Source organism: Astatotilapia calliptera, chromosome 2 (genome assembly GCF_964374335.1).
Source record: "Astatotilapia calliptera chromosome 2, fAstCal68.1, whole genome shotgun sequence".
NCBI lineage: Eukaryota > Metazoa > Chordata > Actinopteri > Cichliformes > Cichlidae > Astatotilapia > Astatotilapia calliptera.
The window spans coordinates 3,573,961-3,596,370 of NC_137423.1; the positions used below are offsets into that span (position 1 = coordinate 3,573,961).

Below are 22,410 nucleotides of genomic sequence, written 5' to 3' on the forward strand. Positions count from 1 at the left end.
CTGCCACTGGAGGCGAACTTAAAGTAAAGAATGGATCTCACCAGGCTAGTATTGATCTGATACTGATGCCGTATTGATATCGATACGATGGATATTTGGATCGATTTGCCCACCACTACTCAAGAGCACTTAAAAAAAAACGTACAAGAAAGTTGCACTTTGTGAAACTTAAAATTTTGTTTAAAGTCCCTTTTTGTCAAGCTCGCTCCAACTCCCACAAAATATGTTAAGCCCCCACCTTAACATATGCTTGCTTACAAAAAGGTAAAAGTGTATCTGCACAGAAGAATTTGCTTCAGTACTACTGATTTTTTTAAAGACGTGAGATAAGTCTGAAGATGAATAAGTGTCACAATCGCCCAATAAAGTTATTTTACTTTGATTTTTAAATTCATTCTTGATGCGCCCAATAATTAATGACAGAGGTCAAAAAATGTTAGGCCTACTTCTGACATAAAGAATGCAATTTGATGTCCTTCTACTTTATTTGTGTTATTTAACTATTGTATGACTGAGTCCATTAAATGAACAAGACATAAGTCAGTAACTTTTTATTCATTTCAAATCAACATATACTGACTGAGATATTTTCAAAACATGAAGGTCATAATTGAATAAAATGAACACAAAATAAAAAAAATGCATAAACATATTAAAAAATGGCCACAATGAATACATAAAGAAATTGTAGAAAATAGATTTTTTCATTTCATGTAATAAATCCAGTTTCTAACTTTTCTTTTTTATACATTACAGTCAGAATTAGAAACTGATCCGGGACATGGAGAAACAAATCCAGATCCAAGAATATCTAGAAACATGTCAAAAGATAGTAAAAGAAAAGTTCCACAATGAAAAAAAAACCACATTCATAGATGGTATTCAAAGCATTTACATCTATTGGGAAAACTTAACAGAGAAAATTATCAAGGTAATTATTCATGTCTCTCAACAAAATTATTAATAAACACAGAGAAGAAAATTAGGTTAGCTAGAAGAACAAGTACATTTCTAACCCAATTTAAAAAGGCAAGAGTTATATGTGTCTAGATATCAATCCAGCTCAAGAGCCCTCAAATTATTTCTCATCTTCTGCATGTTCTGCTGTCCTGTATCTAGTCTTTGTTCCTGTATCTAATTTTTCCACAAGAGAAAATTGCTACAGAATAAACCAATGAGTCTCCATCTGTCTGATGAAAAAAACAACAAATGGTGAGACTTATTTACAAAGGCATGCATTAAAAGATACTGAAAACTTGGTGCTGATATTTTTCAGAGTTACCTGCAGAATTTCCTGATCTCCTTTCGCTGTCACATTTGTTTGCAAAGCAACTGCATCTGTGTTGATAGACAAAATCACAACACAAATGTGAGTCCAGTTTTATTGAATAATCTTACAATGATGTGGCCAAGATGTGGTTTGGGCCACATTACAAGACCATACACCTTCAGACACAAAGGTAATAAAACAGAATATGATGATGGGAAGTATCTGATTACAGAGGAAGGAAATGTGGAGCTTTTGGTGACGTGTAGCATTGTTGCTGAATTTTTTAAAGTGTGCGAATTTTTGTGCAAATGTTTAAACAATAGGAATTCCATCCCATTTGTTGTAATGCACATCAATAAATATGGTTATGATATAAGTAATGAAATAAATATATGCTACAATAAATAGCTTTATGAGTTCAGTTTAAAATTATATTTGTGTCCCTAAGATAAACTCAAACAGATTCATTTGGTTGTAGAAGATTTAAAGTGGATTATATAGGTTGGGGGTCATTAAAATATACAGCGTAATTGCAGTAAAAAGTCATTGTAGGCTTTAAAAATTTAAAATACTGCTTAAAAATACATAACACAGATAATCATACATGAGACAGATAGATAATAATGTATAATAATGTACGCAGCTCTATTATAAGTATCAGATCAATATCATCAATATCAGCTTGAATTTTACCTGGTGTCAAATTGGAAAGTAAATCATATGGCACATCACTAGAATGATGTTTGTGTGACTTTTCTTAGCATGAACAACACTTACCTTTGCTTTGTTCACATATTCCTCTTGGAGTTCGACAACAAACAATAATGAGAGTCACAGAAATAACCAAGAATATTATTGCCATAACCAGCACAGTAAGTTCAGAACCTGATTTTTGCTCTAGAAAAAAAAAACAAGACAGGAAATTATTGATGATTCTAAAAAACATTGAAACCTAGCTGTCATATTATTCAAGTATTAACTAGTTGTCTGTTGCAGATTCATCAACATTTCCAAAGAGAGAAATGGCCAAGCAAACTATTAATATTGTCATTTGAATAAATCCTGATTGTGTTGATTGCACTACAAAAAAAAAACAAAAAAACAACTCCCAAAATATATTTTTGTGAATATATAGTATAGATTAAAGTACTTAAGACCAAATACCTTCGATGTCCAGTTTAATTACATTTCCAAATAATATCTCCCCACATGTGGCCACAGCACAGTAGTAAGTCCCAGCATCAGAGGAGCTGACGTTCTTAGAGAAGCGATAAAGACACCTCTCCTGTGAGTCTGATATTCTCTCACTTTCACTGTGTCTGTTTCCATCAGTGTAGATGATGCTTGGGTGTAATGGATCTGATCCAGCTCTGAACCAGAACACATTATAATCTCTGGGACACATCTGGTCAGAGTCAGAATAGACTGAACACTGGAGAGTCATTGAATTTCCTGAGCGCAGTGGATTTAACACTGTTGGCCATTGAACAACAGTATAATCTGATGCTGTCTCGTTATTTCCTGTGGAATACAAAACACAAATACTTTCTTTATAACATGACCAAAAACACCTTTAAAGTTTATAAAAGTAGGACAGTGTATGACTAACTTACCTTTTACTAACAAATATGTTCCAGTCCATTCAAGATTAATCCACTCTATCATTCCACAGTGATAGATTCCCTCATCGTCTTGGACTGCTTTCAAAATGGTCAGGTTGCTAAATTTCTTATCAAAATGTGCTTGAAATCTTGATTTAAATGTTTCTTGACCATACTCGGGTGTTGCAGTTTTTAACAGTGACACTATTAATTTGAGAGTATCTCCGACACTCTGCTTGTACCAGTGGACTCCTTTACTGCTGACCCCATCGGGCAAAGCACATGTTATGTTCGCTGGTTCACCAAGCTGAACCATTTTCACTGGAACTAGAGTATCTGAATTAGAATATAGAAAAGTTATAGTTTTCTCTACACATCTATTTGACAATAAATTCTCAATTTAGAACATTTTTAGTAAAGTAAAATGCTCACTTACATCCTTGATGAAGAAAAAGCAATACAATCCATAACATGACCATCGTGACACTGCTCCTTGTTGAGGACTTTGCTGGTATTTCACAGAATGAAGGAGGTGAAATCACTGTATTCGGTAAGACAGTAAGATGCTTCTGATTGGTCAGTACAGAATAGATTCAAATGTAGATTTCCTGTCACATTTGCCTCCTCCTGGGCTTTGCAAAAGCTCTCATTTTCTTTCATCTTGTATTGTAACTGCCTATTTTGTTAACTCGAACACTGTTCCCTACATGTTATAGTTATGCTTGTTGTTAAACCTTACGGACTCAAAGAGTAATTGTGATTTAGAATAAGAGTGATTTAGCCTCATATTGGAATTTCTTTCATTTATGTATTGATGTATTGTGTTAGTAGTAGTGCTTTTATGTCACCTGGTTTTTGCATGCCTGTTTTCACACCTTATTCACGCCGTTAGCCAGATCATGTGGTGGGGGGTCAGGTGATTGTATCTTGGAAAGTAGGGAGCATTCACACAGGAAGCCTGACACCAATGTGGGGAAAGATTCTATAGGTGGTGAAGAGGGGAAAGAGACAAGGGGATCAACCACTGTAAGAGGTGATAAGGGATTGTTAACTCTTTCTTTGGGTGAAGTGTGTAATGCCTTTTGGTTGTTGACTGCTATTTAAACCCATGGCTGTCCCAGGATTGGGAGAGTCTACTAGGCTACGTCCACACTAGCCCGGATAAATTTGAAAACGGCGTTTGTCTACACTATCGCTTTCACAGAGTTTTGCATCCACACTGAAACGGCCGAAAACGCTTCCAGTACTGCGCATATGTGAAATGCAAGATGATTCGACCTGTGTCATTTCTGTATGCCAAAATTGAGAGCAAACAAAACAACTACTGTATAATGCCTTCCGCTATCTTAGTTTAGTTGGTCACATGACTGCATCACATGACTAAAATGTGTCATCGTTTTTGAAAAGGCTCCAGGTTCGCTGTCCACACTGCAACACGAAAACGGCATTTTCAAATGTATCAGCTTTGGAGAGCGTTTTCAAAACGCTGCGTTTTCCTTGACCGAAAACACCGTCTCAGTGTGCAGGCTTTATTAGATGAAAATGTCCACAGCCTCTGCAAAAACCAAGGCTTATGAGTAGTTTCTTTGAGCAAATTACACCGGAAACAAGCCAGTAGTTGTTTAAACACTTTGAAAGAAAAAAAAGGCACACACACATATTAACCCCTTGGTGAAGCTATAGGAAAAGCTACAATAATGCCAGATTTTGACTATATGATTTTTGCTTTGATTTACATTAGGTGGCTCCACAAAACCCTATTTTAATTTATGGGGGGGGGGGCATTTAAACTGCATTTCAAAGCAAAACAGAGAAAAATAATATCCCTGGCCAAAATTTGGGAAGACTTAAAAATAAAGTGTTATTTTAAGTACTTTAAGTAAAATGGTATGGTATGCTCATCTGAATCTGTAGCACATTTTCTAACCCCCTATCTTCTACCACTGATAGTGGTCTACAGTCCAGAGCAATCCATTTGCGGGAGAATTTGTAAGTTTGTCCGATGTTGACCTAATAATTTTGGTCCTGAAGCCAGTCATTTTATCAAGTTTGGGCTGCCGACATCTTTTGTTGGTACTCAAACTGCTAGCGCTAACAGCTCCCACAGTTTCTTTGCTCGCTGCAACACGTTTTGCATTTAGATGGTACCGTAAGGTTGAAGTGCTTCAGTGGTATGCAAACTCCCTTTTTGCACAGTTTGCACAAAGCCACAATCTTTTTAAGGCTTCTGTCGGGTAGTCTTTTGAATGGAATGCATGCACTGGGGTAGGACATGCTAGAAACACTCCAAATAGAAGGTTTCAAACAGGCATCCAACTAAGATACTCACACCACCTTTTGATGTTGCAAAAGCAGAAGTAGTAGCTCTACTCTGATCCCCTACTGAATGACTGTGCTCTTAACCTAGTTACTAACAGTCTTGAGAGGAAACATTTCTTCCACCTTTAATCTAAGTCTTTTTCTTTTAGTCGTTACTTACACCTCATGGTCATTATAGTAAAGGCACAAGACAAGTGAATCCCAGCTGTCCCATCAACTCAACACAACAGACAAGGACAGTGTCTGCATCACTACAGATGTTGACTAATCCCTATGATAGTGTCCTACTCAATTCATTTTCCGCACAATGTGCATTTCTGAGATTTGCAAATCATTGTATGCTATTTTTATTTACAGTTCACAATCTGCACAGAGCTCAGTCATTTTTCACATATTTATTAACTCTCATTGTCGATACCCTGTTTGCTAATCGCAGTAATTTTAAAAGTTTCTTCCTTTTCCTTTTCTGAAGTTGATGCCCTTCAGATTAAGTCAGTCATTAAAAGCTTGCTGTTTTCTAAGTCTGATATGTAAGAATTTACTGTGGTGAAATATTTATTTATTATTCTTTGAAATTCACAGCATTTTGTGCTGTTGAAATTTTAGAGTAATTCAAATCCGATACTTCAGTCAAATAGCACTAATAGCCAAGTGGAAGGAGATTTAATTCTGGTGTGTTAAAACATGTATTTGGTTACATTTTATTGGACAATCTGAAGAATACGTCAACATATTCTTTAAAGAATCTGGTTATATTTTGGCAAAGTCTTTCAGTGGACAACTGGTACGTGGGCATTATCTCTACTGGACTGTGACTAGAGTTTATGTTAAAGCATAGAAGGGATGTCAGCAATGGGCAAGGAAGGGCTGCTAAATATTTACTAGATTTATGATAGCAGTGTGAAATCTCACGTGTTGTGTCCTTGAACCAGAGCTTTGGAGTGGCTGTTAGCAGGCAGGCTGGATTCCTATAGTTACAACATAATTGATGAGAGAGAGGCCAGGTAGGTATTTTGCAGGTAAGTTTATTTGCAGCAGGTAAATCCAGCTGTTATACTGTAGATATGTTTGAGTGGTGATCGTTGTTGCAGACTCCCATGGTTTGGCCAAGCTCAAGCTGTTGGACAAACCTAAACCATTATATTTTCACCACTGTGCTTGACAGTTAGTGTTAGGTGTTTGTGCTAATATGCTGTGCGTCTGTTTTTCTCCAAACAAGGCACTGTGCATTCTGGTCAGACATCTCCACTTTGGTCTTGTCTGTCCAAAAGTAATTATTCCAGAAGTCTTATGGTTTGTTTGATGCTGTTCTGTAAAGCTATGCTGTGGTGTCATGTTCTTTTGAGAGAGTAGAAGCTTTCTTCTGGCAACCATTCTGCCAGTATCATAGTATAAGGCACAGTGTGATCTTTTTCTGATGATGTTGTCAAGAACTTTAACTCTTGGATGTAGCTCTTGGGGGTTTTGCAGTTTCTCTGAGGATTTTACAATCTTGAGCTTCTTGATCTTATCATCCAGTCTGTATTTCTATATACATTTTTTGTAGAATTCTGTGAAGGAGTTCACAATTTATTTTGGTTATGTGACAAAAGAGTCTTTCAGTTTTATTTTATGCATTGGGTTAGAAGTTTGTTATATATATATATATATATATATATATATATATTTTTTTTTTTTTTTTTTTTTTTTTTTTGTCTGTCCCGTTTGGCTCTTTTGCATCAGAATTGTTGTCTAAAGGCAAACAAAGATGCCCAACGGATTTACTTTACCAAATTGACCATCCCAGCCTTGCCGTAATGGTCCATTTGATTCATCTTTTATTGTTTATTTTATTTTCACTTACTGAATACGGGACAGACTTGACTGGGGGAAAGAAGGGGAGAAAGAAAGAGGGAAAGAGAAACAGCTGAGAAGAGGGACGGGGGAGAAGGGCAAAAGACAAAAACCAACAGAACGGGCAGAGAAAAAAAAATGCACATATCAATCACCTGGATCACCTGCTGAGAAAGAAAAAAGAAAGCAAGCAGAAGAGAACAAGAGTAATAGAATAAACAACATCACAATGATATATGGGAATATGACAGTAAATACTAAATATTAAACATTATTGTGCAGCACATAAGATCAACAGAACACAGTGTGCTTTGAGGTGCTTTGTGTGTGTGATCACCCGTGTGTACACCTGTGAGCATGGACGCGCTTGTTTTTTGTTTTTTAAAAGGTTCCTTCATGTAATAATCTGCTAGAGGGTGTGGGGGGGCCACAGCCCCGTCCTCCAGGGCATGAAGCAGGTATGGAGGAGACAAAGAACCACCAACGCACCGATGTCTGAGGGAGTCCGCCACTGGCAGGGGAAGTGGTGGTGGGGGGAGATAGGCCTCCAAACCTTGGAGGGCCTGAGATGTCCCCAGAGAGGTGGCGCCTGATACCCAACCTGACATATAGACACAGACATACAGGCACACACAGACACAAACATCCATTCCCACCCTCATGCTCTCATATGCACTTAGTCCACACTCAACCAACGTGGAGACAGACATAAAGAGACGCTGTACACACGATCACACTCCCCAAGCGTACTCTACAAAGAAGTTTGTTATTTTCTAATGATGGATGAGTGACAAAATGTTTCTCCCACCGAAAACGCTACGTCCAGATAAACAGAATTAACCTTTTGGGAAGTGCAGGTCAGGTCATCTCTCATCCAATTGTAGATTCCCAACCATAGTGTCTCCTATGTAGGAATGCGTGATATTTTTTCCCCCAAAAAAGTGAAAAAGCAATCTGGACAAGTGCCCCTTGCAACCTTGTTTGATTCTTTAGCCCTTTCCAAAGCCAGGAATAACATCTATTTTATGTCGCAAATTCAATGGCAAATCATGTTGGTGCAAGACTAAAGTCAGAATAATTAAACTTAGAGTGAAAAACATTTCCAATCTCAATCAATTTGAAAGTGGATGCAGACAGACTGAACTGACTTAAGCTAGTCACGATTAACACTGTGAGACAATATTGATATTGTGAGTCATGTTGTTAATTTAAGCATTTGTAAAATCACACAGAAACAGGAAAACAAGAACAGGCAAACACAATAATATGTAAATAACAGTATATGCAAAACATCATGTTTTCAGCAAAATCAGGAATAAGTTCTTTGTATTTTCTATTTCCAATTAAACAAATCAATGTAAAAGACAAGTTTTGTATAGACACACACATAGTCACACTCTGCTTTTGATGTGAGAATATACCGTTTCCTCAGTTTCCAGTTCATTCTTCTTCTTCCTTCCTCTTGCACTTTTATTTCCAGAGAAATGCAGTGCAGCATAGTTTACATCATGTCCACTTTCAGTCTATGCAAAATAAGATTAATATTGTTATATAAAACTACAGCAAATCGTTTCCCTGAATTAACACATATGACTTAGTCTTATTACTTACATGTTCATTCATTGTTTGGCTCAAGGCATCTTGTCTTGCTTGTGAAGAGCTGTTTTCTGGGCATAATGTTGATTTTAAAAAATAAAAATCCACATTACCTCATGCTTTCAATTGTGGACTTGACAATTTTACTTTTTTAAAAATCAAAATTATGTTCTTGACCTTGATGTGTTCAAATGTAACGGGGTGTGCACTCAGCAGCTAATATCAAGTGTAAAAGTGTATATAAAATATGTACCAAATACAATTTATTGAAAATGATTTAGAGTCAGTGAATAACACTTACCTTTAAATTGTTTACATGCTACTCTTGGAGTTCGGCAACAGATGCAAACAATATTAAGAATCACAGAAATAAACAAGCAGATTATTGCTATAACCAGCACAGTAAATTCAGAACCTGCCTTTTGCTCTAGAAAAAAAAGGAAAGAAATGATTAATGATTCTGAAAGACAGAGAAAACTAGCTGTCATATTATTCAAAGTCCTACCTATTTGAAGTTTAGTTCCATTTCCAAAGAATAATTCCCAACACGTGGCCACAGCACAGTAGTAAGTCCCTTCATCAGACGAGCTGACGATTTTAGAAAAAGTATAATTGCAGCTCTTCTGGGGGTCAGCTCTTTTATCACATTCTTTACTTTTGTTTCTGTCAGTGTAGATTCATTTTGGATAACTTTTATGTGATCCAGCTCTGAACCAGAGCACGGTGAGATCTCCGGGACATGTCTTTTTGTCAGAGTCAGAGAAGACTGAGCACTGAAAAGTCACTGAGTTTCCTGGTTCCTGGACTGTTGTCAGCGGTGACTGAACAACAGTATAGTCTGATGTCCTTTGAGTGCGTCCTGGATTAAATAAAACAGTGTTAGCAAATGTGGCTTTAGGTGTTACACAGTTGTGTGCCTTGCATTGAAATATTTCACTTGGAATATCTTATGAAATCACTAAAATTAGTTTAAAAAAATAGATAAAAATGTATCTTAGATTTTATGAAATGTAAATTATTATGTCAGTTTTCAAAGCATGTTTATTAATGATGATATTTTTTCTTAACACTGCTGCTTTACTGGTTAAAGTTAGGGAAAACTTGTAATTAGATCGCATTATTACCTTTGACTAACAAATATGTGCTGCTCCATTCAGTATTCTTGAACCACTCGGTGATTCCACAGTGGTAGATTCCCTCGTCCTCTTGGTTTGCCCTCAAAATGGTCAGGTTGGTGGAATTTTCATTGTAATTAACCTTCCATCTTGATTGAGTAAACTCAGCAGAAAACTCAGGTTGTGCAGATTCCTTCAGTGTCCATATTAATTTTAGAGAGTCGCCGGTACTCTGCTTGTACCAGTCGATTTCTCTACGGCTGAACTGTGAATTCTTACGCAGATCACATGTGAAGGTTACAGTTTCACCAAGCTGAACTGAAGTTATCGGGATAAGTGTATCTAAATTGAAAGAAAACATACAGAATCTACAATATTAAGTCACAATGATTATTGAAAACCATGAAAACAATATGAATATGAACATGAATACAGAATGCACGGAATACGAAATAAAATAAAGAAAAAACTTACATCCTTGATGGAGATAAAGCAGTGTAACCAATAACACAATCATCTTGACAGTGTCTCTTTCCTTGAGCTTGAAGATATTTCATTGACTGTAGGAGGTATTACAGCATGTCACACTGTCAAATGAATCTGATTGGTTACCACAGAATAAAGGTTCAAGTGCACTTCCTGTCACACATTTCTGTTGTCCAGGGCAGGTCATCTCTTCCTTATATATTTAGCCATTTTAATTATAAGGTAAATTCCTTTTCTAATTAATGTTAGGGGTTCATCTTGTAGTTGTTTCGTCTTTGCTTTCCAATATTTACTCTCTGTCCTCATTGTGTCTCAGCAGGTTCTTCTACGAAGTGATTGTATTGGTCAGTTGTTCATATCATTTCAAACAACCCTTTTAAGTGTTCAGTGTTTCTCAATAGACATGATGGATCCTTACCAGTTTAAAATGTTCATCTTTAAAATGTAAAAAAATAAAATAAAATGTTAATGTAATGATATAGGTGTGTTAGGGGTTTAAGTCCTGTCTGGGACCATGTTTAAACTTTCCTTTCAGTCATTGATTATTATCATTTTCACATCCTGCCTGGTTAGGTTTAGGCAATACATCTAGGTTAGATCTCGAGTGTTATCTGATTTACAGTGCTCTGTCATATCTAAGAGTGAAGACCCCAGCACACATTTTACATGCATTTATCTGTATGTCCAATAGAGGTTGCTTAAGTCTAAAACTTAAATAGTCATAATTGCAGCTTGCACAATGGACCTATGGGGTCCATTTGTGGTGTGTGGACCATTTTTGTGTTTGCTGCACAGCTATTTAGTGAGCCAAACACACTTCCAGCAACTTCAGATAGAAGAGTTATAATGTAAAGCCCCACCCCTTCCCAGACAACAAATACATCTTTTTTTCTTTTTTTTTTGGGGGGGGGGGGGGGGGGGGTTGCTTTCCCTTTTGCAAATGAGGGAAGATCATAATGTTTTAATGTAGCTTTGAAACAACCAACAGTTTCACCGTAGTTTACCACTTTAGAAACAGCTTTTCCCTATCGAAGAATTATTAAGTATCAGAAATGTATATCAACAAAGTCAATACAAAACCAATCTGGAAGACTGGCTCTGTGATCGGCTTGAAGCTGGACACTCTGGCAGAGAAGAGGACAATAAAAAAACTGATAGACAATATGGACAATGTTGGGCATCCTCTGCATATGTTCATAAATAACCAGCGGAGTCTGCTCAGCGACAGGTTGCTTCTCCCTACCTCTAGAACCAACAGACTTAAAAACTCCTTTGTCCCACACACTATCAGACTGTTTGACTCCTTCCTGAAGGGGAGGGGGAAGTAGAAACATCTATCTATCTATCTATCTATCTATCTATCTATCTATCTATCTATCTATCTATCTATCTATCTATCTATCTATCTATCTACAGTGGCTCAAAATACAGTGTTAATAAAGACTCTGTGTACAGTGTCCAAAATTAACTGTCTTACTGATCATTGTATTTAGATGCCATTATTTGCACTGTTTCATTCTAAATCCCATACTTTACGAGAGTATAACACTGAGCTACACATGGCAATAAAATAAGGTACTGTGCAAAATGTTTAACCACCACCTTTAGTACCAAAATAGGAAATAGGAAAGTGATTTACTGAAAGTTGCACAAATAGAGGAAAACAGAGTACATAAGACAAAAAAATCTTATACAATTCTAATGACTTTCAAAGCCAATATTTGGTGTGTAAATACTTTTTTTTAGGCGAACCACTTTTTTAGCATCCTCTGCTCCTGCAGTTTACTTAAGTTTCCAACACAGCATGCTACTATTCACCAAGTTTTCAGCTAATTGCTTTTTGGGAAATGCCTTGTTGCCCATCAAACTGCAACAGGCTGTTTGTAACAAAGCATTTCAAATTACAATTAAAAAGTGGTTCTGTGCTAATTCATCTGTTATGACTATAGATGAGTGAAAAAACATCCAAATGTCCAAAGTAAGACCTCTAGAAAGCCTGGGGAACTACTGCTCAAGAGCACTAAAAACTAAAACATTGTTTTGGGCCTGCAATTTATTGAAAACACTGCTTAAAATGAAACAGGCTGTTTTAGAGGTAATCAAAAGTTTACGACCACACCTCCACAAAAAAAAAAAAGAAAAAAAAGAAATCAAAGTTCCAAACATGAACTCAGTAATGAGTAGTTCCACCGTTATTGTTGATCACTTCAAAAATTTATTGGGGCATGCTTGATGCAAGCGTTTCCATGAGGTGAGTGGGAACATTTATCCAAGAGGTGAAGATGGCCACACGAAGGGCATCTACTGTCTGGAACTGTTTTCTATTTTTGTAAACTTTCCTTGCCATCCATCCCCAAAGGTTCTCAACTGGATTTAGATCAGGGGAACACACAGGATGCTCCAAAAGAGGTGATGTCATTCTCCTGGAAGAAGTCGCTTGTCCTGCAGGCATTGTGTACTGTAGCGATGTCTTTTTGAAAACACTCAGTAGTTACCACACAGACGGGGGCCCTCAGTCATGAGGGATGCTCTCTGCAACATCTTGACATAGCCAGCAGCCATTTAATACCCCTGCACCTCCTGAAGCCCCATTTTTCCACTGAAGGAAAAAGCACCCCAGACCATTATGGCGCCCCCTCCACTGTGGCAAGTAGAAAACATTTCAGGTGGGATCTGCTTGTCATGCCAATAATGTTAGAAACCATCAGGACCATCAAGGTTACATTGTTTCTCATCAGAGAATAAAACTTTGTTCCACCTTTCAGTGTCCCATGTTTGGAACTCTCTTGCAAAGTCCAAACGGTCAGTTCGTTGCAGTTCAAGGAGACGAGGCCTTTGAAGATGTTTTTTTGTTTTTGAAGCCCTTCAGTCTCAGATGCCACCAGTAATGGCCTTAATTTGGGTCAAGGATCGTCCAGTGTCTTGACGGATAGCCAATTGGATCCTCCAGTTCAGTGCTGGTGAAATTTTTGGGGGTCTTCCACTAGACTTTTTTGTTTCATAACCCTCAGGATCATTTAGGAAATTGTCGTACTACGTCTTACTTCAGCATCGCTGCTAGAGTGAGATGCACTGCTTATGCAGTTCAACAACATGACCACGTTCAAAACGGGAACGTTTTTTTGCCTTTGCCATCAGAACGTCATGACTGTGTGACTACCGGACAGAAGATAACGAATAATCCACAATTTAACACAGAGTTGGCCTTTTAAAGGAATGTGGTCCTAAACTTTTGAGCAGCTGTAAAACAGCCTGATTCAGTCTAAGCATTGTTTTCAATAAATTGCACGGTAAAAAAAACCCGTTTTGTCTCACTCCAATTTCTTCTTGTTACCTGATGAAGCTCTACTTGGAACCTTGTTAGATAACAAGGTGTGTCAACACAGAGCAATTCGCTTGTTGTAGGAAGCAGTCCATTTAATAAACAAGACATAGTTCAGTAACTTTCTATTTATTTCAAACCAACCTACATTGACATAGATATTTACAAAACATGAAGGTCATAGCTAAATGAAATTAATGCAAAATAAAAAAAAAAATACATCAACATAAGAAAAATGGGTCATGAAGAAATAGATACAGATACAAGAATATCTAGAAACATATCACAACATCAGAAAAAAGAAAAGTTCCACAATGAAAAAACGAATTCATAGATGAAAATCCTTTAGTGAGCTAAACACACTTCCAGCAACATCAGAAAGAACATATATATAGTGTAAAGCCCTACCCCACCCCCCTTCCAAGTCAACAAATACATTAATTTGTTTTGTTTGTTTTTTTTTTACCAATTAAGATCCTCATGAGCCGTTAAGATGAATTGGTTACCGTGGCGGGGCGCGGCAGGGAAGGCGGAGGCACCTGCGCGTCATTGTAATAACGCCACGCCAGCTTAGTGATGTGTGTGGCTGGCAGCTGGGATGCTGCAGCCGTGAAAGTGTGTGAACAGCAACCGGTTAGTAAAGTAAGATGTCTCAGAATGCAGAATTATGGTCGGATCATGCCTACTGCCTGCCACAGTGGTGTCGAAACCAAGGAAGCGGCATGGCGGAACTGCGACCAGGCCAGTGGCTGGCCTGGTCGCCCAAATGGTGGCTGAGCTGGCGGCCACATAGCGGGAGCAGGCGGTGGTGTCACGCCACCAGCAGAAAGAACTCTGGGACTGGATCAAGCACGGCACGCAAAGGATTGTGTTTCTGGCAGCTCTGATCCGGTCCTGCCTGCCACTACCACCACCCCCACCAGCGTTCCCCGGCAGCGGGCGAGTTGGTGGGGTCCAGACCAATCCGGCACCCATGATCTAAGTCTACCAAAACATCTTGACCGAGAATCTGTTCATGATCTCAAGCTGAACTACACTTCGTTTCTGCAGCATGACAGTGATTCAAAACACAGCACCAAGGTGTGTTTGGAGCTCAGTCTGGGAGGACTTCTTTTTTTCTCCTTGTCTTTCCTCATGTTGTGCATTTTCCATTGTTATACCTCTCTGAACTGTATTCCCCATGTGATGTTTGTGTAATGTATGGTGGGTAAGATGGGTAATATGGGGCCAACCTTTGGGATCAATGAAGTTTTATTGAATTGAATTGAACAAGATCATAAGATAAACTAAAGACAAGACTTCGATTGCCTGGAGCAAGAGACAGATATGTGGAATGGAGGAAGGAAGCAAGAGACAAAGCAAGATCTAAGATGATTTTTGGAGTGGCCTAGTCAAAGTGCTGACCTGAGTCCCATTGATATTTGGTTTCATGACCTTAAAAAGGTGCCTCCAATGTGGCTGATGTACAGCAATTCTGCAAAGATGAGTGGGCCAGAATTCCTCCACTGCACTGTCAAGATTCAGTCTCAGTTGCAAGTTTTCACAACTGGAACTGTTTCACACCACTATTTACAATAGTTACAGACTGGTGTCATCAAAGCTGCTTTGCATATTTTAGAACCTATAGATGGAAACTATATATGGTTGTGGGCTTCACTGAAGATGTATATTTGACCTGTTACTGTTCAGACATAAAGAAATATAGTAAGGAATTTATTAAAAGACATTCGGAGTAGTTATGTTTGGCAAATTGATATAAGACACACACACACATGCACATTACACACACACACACACGCACATTACACACACACACACACACACACACACACACACACACACACACACACACACACACACACACACACACACACACACACCTATATATACATAGATAGCTAGATAAGACTTTTTTTCGTACTCAGGACAGTACATAGTTATTCAAATATTGATGATACAGAAAACTCAAATAGCTATCTCATAGAAATCCTCTGTTACCACAAATTCAAAGTAGGCAGTGAAGATGAGTGTCACTTATTTGAAAACTGATTTTTTTCATCCATCATTTCAGGTTATTCAATTGAGAACCTTAAGAATTATGAATCAGAACTAGCAAAGTAAAGAAACCCACTCACACCACAGGGAGAACAAACAGAAAGGCCCCAGCAAGGGTTTGAACCAGGAACCTTTTTCATGTGAAATGACAGTGAACAGTGTGCCACCATGCTGCCCTTACTAATGCATGAACACTGCTGTCTAAACTTTAATTCTGCACTGATGTTCCTTAAAGCAGTCAGATAAACAGTGAGAACTTCATGGTCTGAAGTTCTACAGCTTATCGTGAACAAGTGTCACCATCACCTGACAAACTTACTTTACTGTGATTTTTAAAGTCACTCTAGATGTACCTGAAATTGATGACAGAGACCAAAACCTGCAGGCCGAGATCGACAACTTTTTATTCCCTTTAAACAAAATGTGACCAATAAAATTATATCACATGAAATTAAAGAATTTGGCGTTTGAAGTACACTGTTCTACGTCTGTCTATTAAGAAGGGAGTAATACATATACTGTTTCCACCTGTTCCTTTCAATACATTACACTGAGATAAACATATTGATTTGGTCATATAGAAATATATACAGATACAACAATATGTAGGAACATATCACAACATCAGAAAAAAGAAAAGTTCCACAATAAAAAACCATTCATGGATAGGATTAATACTATGTACCGCTATTAGAAAAAACAAATTAAAAATTACCATTGTAATTATTTATTTTTGTCTATATAATTATTAATAAAATGCGAGTACAAAAAAGTACATTTCTAACACAATTTAAAATGCAAGAGTCAAATGTCTCTAGCTATTAATCCACCTCAAGAGCCTTTAAATCAGTACAGATGTTTTCGTCCTCTGCAGGTTCTGTTGTCCTTGTTCCTGTATCCCATTTTTCCACAAGTGAAAATTACTACAGAATAAACCAATGAGTCTTCATCTGTCTGAGGAAACAGAAAAATGTGGATACTTATTTAGACAGGGAGACATTAAAACATACAAAAAGCTTGAAGAGATTTTTTTTTTCATAACTACCTGCAGAATTTCCTGATCTCCTTTTTCTGTCACATTTGTTCGTAAAGCGACTGCATCTGATAAATAAATCCACAACATTAATGTGAGTCCAATTTTGTTGAATATTGTTTGGTAAATTAATGTATGATTGACTTTGCATACCATTGCAACCCACACATGAGCTATTGTTCTTGACTGAATAGATTAGAGAGGCTATAACAATCAGGGTTACAGCCAAAGCAACACATAACAGATAGAGAAGTGCATTGTCCTTCATTGAATTAGTCTTGTTGACTGCTGAAATAAAACAAAAGAAAATGAATTATGTTAGCAATGATTAAGTGTTGTCAGATATATTTTTTATATAGATTGATTTAGCATTACAGAATATTAGGTAAAAAACTAGAATCTAATCAAATGGACAAATATTCCAATTTTCCCAATTGCATAAAAACATGATTCAGTTACCGTCAGTATCGGCTTTTGTTTTGTCTCCAGAAAAAGATTCCACACATGTGGCCACAGCACAGTAATACATCTGTGAATCAGAAGAGCTGGAGTTTCTGAAGTAGCCATAGAAACATGTTTTTGTTGAGAGTCCCTCTGAGTTCCTTTCATATTCATCTGCACCATTTACATGAGCACAATTAGAATCCAAGTGAGATTGATGTGGTTCTGCACTCAAACAGAACACGTTGTCATCTACTGGACATGTTTTATTCAGGAAGTCATGAAAGACCGAACACTGGAGAGTTACTGTGTGTTCCTGATGGACAGAATCAGATGGAGGAGTTGTAGTGAAAGGAGGCTCTGGTCCTACAAAAATGAAACAAAATTATGTGAAAAATTCACTTGTTATTTTAAAGACCAATTTAAATAGAAAAGGGAAAAAGAAAGAAAAGCTTGTGAAAACTTGACTTAAATAAATGCCATATATGCCTCTGTTCATCAATATAGAAACAACCTATGTAATTTCAGAAGAAAATGTTTTTCTATTCTTACCTTCAACTTTTAAGTAGGTTCCATTCAAAAATGTTAGTTCTCGATTTGATGTTTTCATACAGATGTAAACTCCTGTATCACTCTGCTGTGCTTTTGTAATATACAGATCAAATATTCCAGGATCTGTTACAGTTCTAATGCGCTGATCAGCAGTCTGAGAGCTAAATGATCTTCCTAAGATTTTAGGAAAGTCTCCAGAAACAAGCTTGAGCCAAAACAAGGTTCCTACATCTCTACGGGGACACGTCAGGTTAATATTCTCCCCAACGTAAACAGTCTTTGTCTCGAAAGTCTGTTCATCTGAGCAATCTGAAAAATATTATTCAAGTCAGACATGAACAAGAGACAGAATCATTTACGTTGTCTTCTCTTCATTATCTATATAAAAATGGCAATAATTGAAATATATTATTATATTTTTATATATTTATATTTAAATATATTTATATGTAAATCTGATGTCTCTACAAATACTTACATCCAAAACTGAGCGTCAGCAACAAATAAAATACAACCATTTCTGGATTTTGTTTGTTTGTTGTATTACCTTCCTGATACTGTTGTAAAAATAACTTAATATAAAAGAATCATCCAGATATAAGTATTGGTAGTGGGAGGGAACTATTTCAGAGCAGTCTGATTGGCTACTTGTTATGTTGGTGTATCACTCCATTACTGGAGTGGAAACAGTATCAACCATTGTTCCAACTAAAGCACATAAAACAACACCAAATGTAAACCCTGTCGTCTCATATTTGATTCTTGTGGGTTTCTCAAACTGAAAGTTAGAAAAAAGAACACAACAAAGCTGAAGCACATTTTATATTAATGCCAATATGACAGTTATCGGACCATTGTAAACAATTAACCCCAAATGCTTTGAAAGAACTCAACTTGAAATTGTAATTCTGGTTAAATGTAGGGTTATTTAAGTGATATTTAATTCATTTTAATTGTTTAAAAATTAAAATCTTATTGATCAATGAATGCTGCAAAAACCATGTGTTTCAGTCTGGTTAAGGCATCGTCAAAGTTAGACAACAAGAATGTCTTTGCATAACCCTAGATAATGACTGTAGCCATTGTAAACAACTCATAATGACAGGATGCTACATGGCAGGGACTACTGCCACTGAACACCAGGAGGTTTGTTCAGTGTTTTAACATTTTCAATAGTTGTGAAACACACATTTTATCATAGTAATACGGGGGTTAAAACCGTTGCCTCACAGCAAGAAGGCCTGAGTTTGACTCCACAATCCAGGCGGTTGTCTTTCTCTGTGGCGTTTGCATGTTCTTCCCATGTTTGTGTGGGTTCTCTCTCCCTCCCACAGTCCATAGAAATGCAGTTAGTGGGTTTAGGTTAATTGGTGATTCTAAATTAGCCAAAGGTGTGAATGTGAGTGCAAATGGATATCTGACTCTCTGTGTTAGCCCTGTGAAAGACTGGTGACCTGTCCAGGGGCTAAATGGCCTCTGGCTCTACGGTTGCTGAAAAAAGCTCAAGTGCCTTACAACCCTGATGAGTGAAAGAGAATAGATGGGTGGATATTTTATCTCATGTCAGTTATGTCATTAACATCCATTGGTATAAATTGAAGAACTAAACTTTACAGTAAACAGTTTAACGGTAAACTTTGACTAGTTGCTAGATAATTTCACAAGTGTTTTGATTGCTACGTGTCATGATCCTGGGCCATGTTGGCCCAGCATTCTTAGTTTTCGTGTATTTTTGTATTTTGTTCTTTATTTAGGCCATGGTTCCTGGGTTGCTCTGTTAAGTTGTTCCTTATTTTGATTTCCCCTTGTGACTTTTCCCCCTGTGTGCCTCTCTGTGTATCTATGAGCCCTTGTCTCCCCTCCTTGTGTTTTATTCCATGTTTCCCCAGCCCGCCATGCCTGTGCTCTCTCTCTCTCCTCCTGTCTGCACCTCTGTACATCCTGTTTTACTTTGACAGTCTCCCGTCAGTGTTGTGTTTACTACTGCTGTGTCTCGTTATGATTATCTGTGTCAGCTGTGTTCCCTGTGTGCTCCCACTTCCCTCGTTAACCCTCTGTGTCAATGACAAGGTCAATGAATGTGGCAATATGAATCATAATACACAAATGTACAGAAATATACAGTTAACAGTTGGTTTAAATAATAATGGATTGCATGCCCTGGGACAGAGGCAAGGCTGCCATATCGCACCATCGGCCCCTCTGGCCATCACTTGTAGGTAGGTGAAGAGTCTTGACCACGGACACAATACCGGGTCTCGAACTGGCAACCTTCTGATCACAAGGCAAACTGCCAACTCTTGAGCCACGATCGCCCTAAATAGCAATAATAATAATACTTATGTGATGTAACACAAGCTTATAGGAATCATGTTATATACTTTTCCATAGCATTACATTTGAATTCAACAGTTCGATCTTTCAAATAACGGACAGATATTTGTGAAATCATGATAGATTTGTGAATGTATTTTAACAATCCAAATATGCATATGTACAGACAGATACATTTAATAATCATGAAAATCATGTTTTATTACATTACAGTGATTTAACGTTAATTTACATTTGAAATGTGAAATCAGTCTATTTACGTAACTTTAATGATGTTCTAGAAGAACAGAGCAAAACTGTAAAATGCAGTAAAATACTTTTATATTAGGATGTTTTCCTACAGTACAGCCATACCCACGACCTTGTGGTTGTTAGTTCACATTCATTGGCCGATGCTTAGCGTCATGTTATTATGTGCCCCAACATCCAATGGCATGTCACATTGTTTTCATGGCCACACCTTCACCCCAGGTGCAGAGGCCTATTTCTGTTCAGGAATGTTGTGAATACTTTGAGATTCATATTAATTGCAATTCCTACCTCTACATTTATTTTTTAAAATATATAATTGTCACAGTGTGGCCGTGCAATGTTTTATATGTTTTTTTTTTGTTTTTATCCCTATTAATTATATTTTCACTTGTTACCTCTGAATTATTGAATCAGACCTAGATGACATGAAATTTTCAGCACAATTATAATTCAAATACTGTTTAATTATTGATTATTCTCATTAACTTTCTATCATTTTATATATTTTTCCATAGTATTACATTTGAATTTAACAGATCATTCTCTCAAATAACAGACAAATATTTGTGAAATTATGATACATTTCTGGATGTATTTTTACAATCTAAATATGTATATGTACAAAAAATATATATTTAAAAAACAAGTAAATTGTTTTGTACTATATTTACAGTGATGTTGTGCTATTTTACCTTTGACATGAAAAAATCACAGTCTACTTATGTAGATTCCATGATATTCTAGGAAGACAGTACAAAACTGTAAAATATACAGTAAGATACTTTGACATTACTATTTTTTGGAACAGTGTAAGTCATTACAAGTACAGAAGTGTGGGGGTTAATTAGGCTGCAACCTGTGTGCTAACAACTTACTAAACTCCACCTATCAACACACAAACACTGATACACACATAAAACTGAAAACAGATCCTGTTTTCAGCCCTAATCATGATTAGGGCAAGTTTACCAAAAATAGAAAAAGTTTGGTATGTGTAACCAAAACAGTAACTAGGAAGACATTCACACATTCACCTGTTATATTGTATGTCAGGAAAATGAAAGCACCTACATTAAAATCTGGCCCTAAAAAGCAGTGGACTACAGTCAACCAAATCACGTGTGTCTGTTCCTGGCAGAAAAATCTATAGTAGCACGAAACCACAATCTCAGTTTTGGTCAAGCTAGAGATTTGTGTGTTACATGACAGCCTCCCGTCTAAGACCACTTTCAGTTCTGCCACTTCACTGCTTACAATAATAATAATTTAAAAAAAATTCTTCACATTAATAATGTGCATGATGATTTACACATAACAATATAGCAAGCATTTAAGAAGTAAATGTGAAGTTTAGAGGGTGAACATGAAAAGCTTTTTCTTAAAAAGTTGTTTTACTTTGCATATTCTGCCTTTTCTTAATGTCTGCACACAAAGACAACTAAACCTAAAGTCAAAGTCATCGCTGACAAACAAACAGTGCATGGAAACTTAAGCATTTCTGTGGTTGGGCTTTCAAAGAAAGGTGTAAATACAAAGCGGCTTTTCTTCCTGTTTCACTCTACACTTCAGTTTCAGGAAGCTGCTCTTGTTTTTTTTTCATCCATATGAGAAGTCTAGCAGATTAACAGTATATAAAAGTAAAAATATTATCAGAACACATTTAAAAGAGTATTTGAAGGGTACACCAACAAGGACACTAACTAGACTATTTTTTTTAATTATACACTTTTACATGTTTTTATAGCTGCTTCCAGAAGAGGGGAGGTGCTAATCAATTGTCCCTCCCTGTCCTTTGTGGCAGTGAAATTATTTAATGGCAAATTATTGACTATAGGTTTGAAACCTTGGTAAAGTGTGTTCATATGTGCCTCTCTTAGCACAGTGATGGATAAGTACTTTAATTTGAAAGATCAAATTAAGTATGCATTTAAATACAGTTGTATGAATATTGCATACATGTAACACTTTATGAGAGATGCATAAAGTTGTAGACGCTTGGTGTTTGAAGGGAGCTTGCTGACGTCTTTGCTCACTTCATATCCTGTTAAAGCACACAGTGAGTTCTGTTCTGAGTAAACAGCTTCAGTAGTTGGTCAAGGGGTGGAGAAATGGCCCACCACAACTTTAGTTTGTCAGTATAGTTGTTGCTTGTGGCTTTGCTTGTTGTTCTCATGACTAAAACGCAGAAGGCCCTTTCAAAG

At 37.0% G+C, this 22,410-nt stretch overlaps 1 protein-coding gene and 1 pseudogene across 2 annotated transcripts; both read right to left on the minus strand.

The window, feature by feature from the left end:
• Positions 1 to 437: 437 nt before the first annotated feature.
• On the minus strand, positions 438 to 3,503 carry LOC113028585 (signal-regulatory protein beta-2-like). The gene is made up of 6 exons (XM_026178992.2): positions 3,308 to 3,503; positions 2,884 to 3,207; positions 2,435 to 2,791; positions 2,048 to 2,167; positions 1,283 to 1,338; positions 438 to 1,190 (listed from the first exon to the last, which is right to left on the minus strand). Exons 1-6 carry the CDS (start codon positions 3,348 to 3,350, stop codon positions 1,116 to 1,118), a joined length of 975 nt encoding a protein of 324 aa, XP_026034777.2. The 5' UTR covers positions 3,351 to 3,503; the 3' UTR covers positions 438 to 1,115.
• A 4,691-nt stretch (positions 3,504 to 8,194) lies between these two features.
• Positions 8,195 to 10,251, minus strand: LOC113009325 (uncharacterized; annotated as a pseudogene). The gene is made up of 5 exons (XR_013901906.1): positions 10,209 to 10,251; positions 9,744 to 10,076; positions 8,921 to 9,478; positions 8,635 to 8,690; positions 8,195 to 8,546 (listed from the first exon to the last, which is right to left on the minus strand). The product of XR_013901906.1 is annotated as an uncharacterized LOC113009325 (transcript).
• Between the last annotated feature and the right edge of the window lie 12,159 nt (positions 10,252 to 22,410).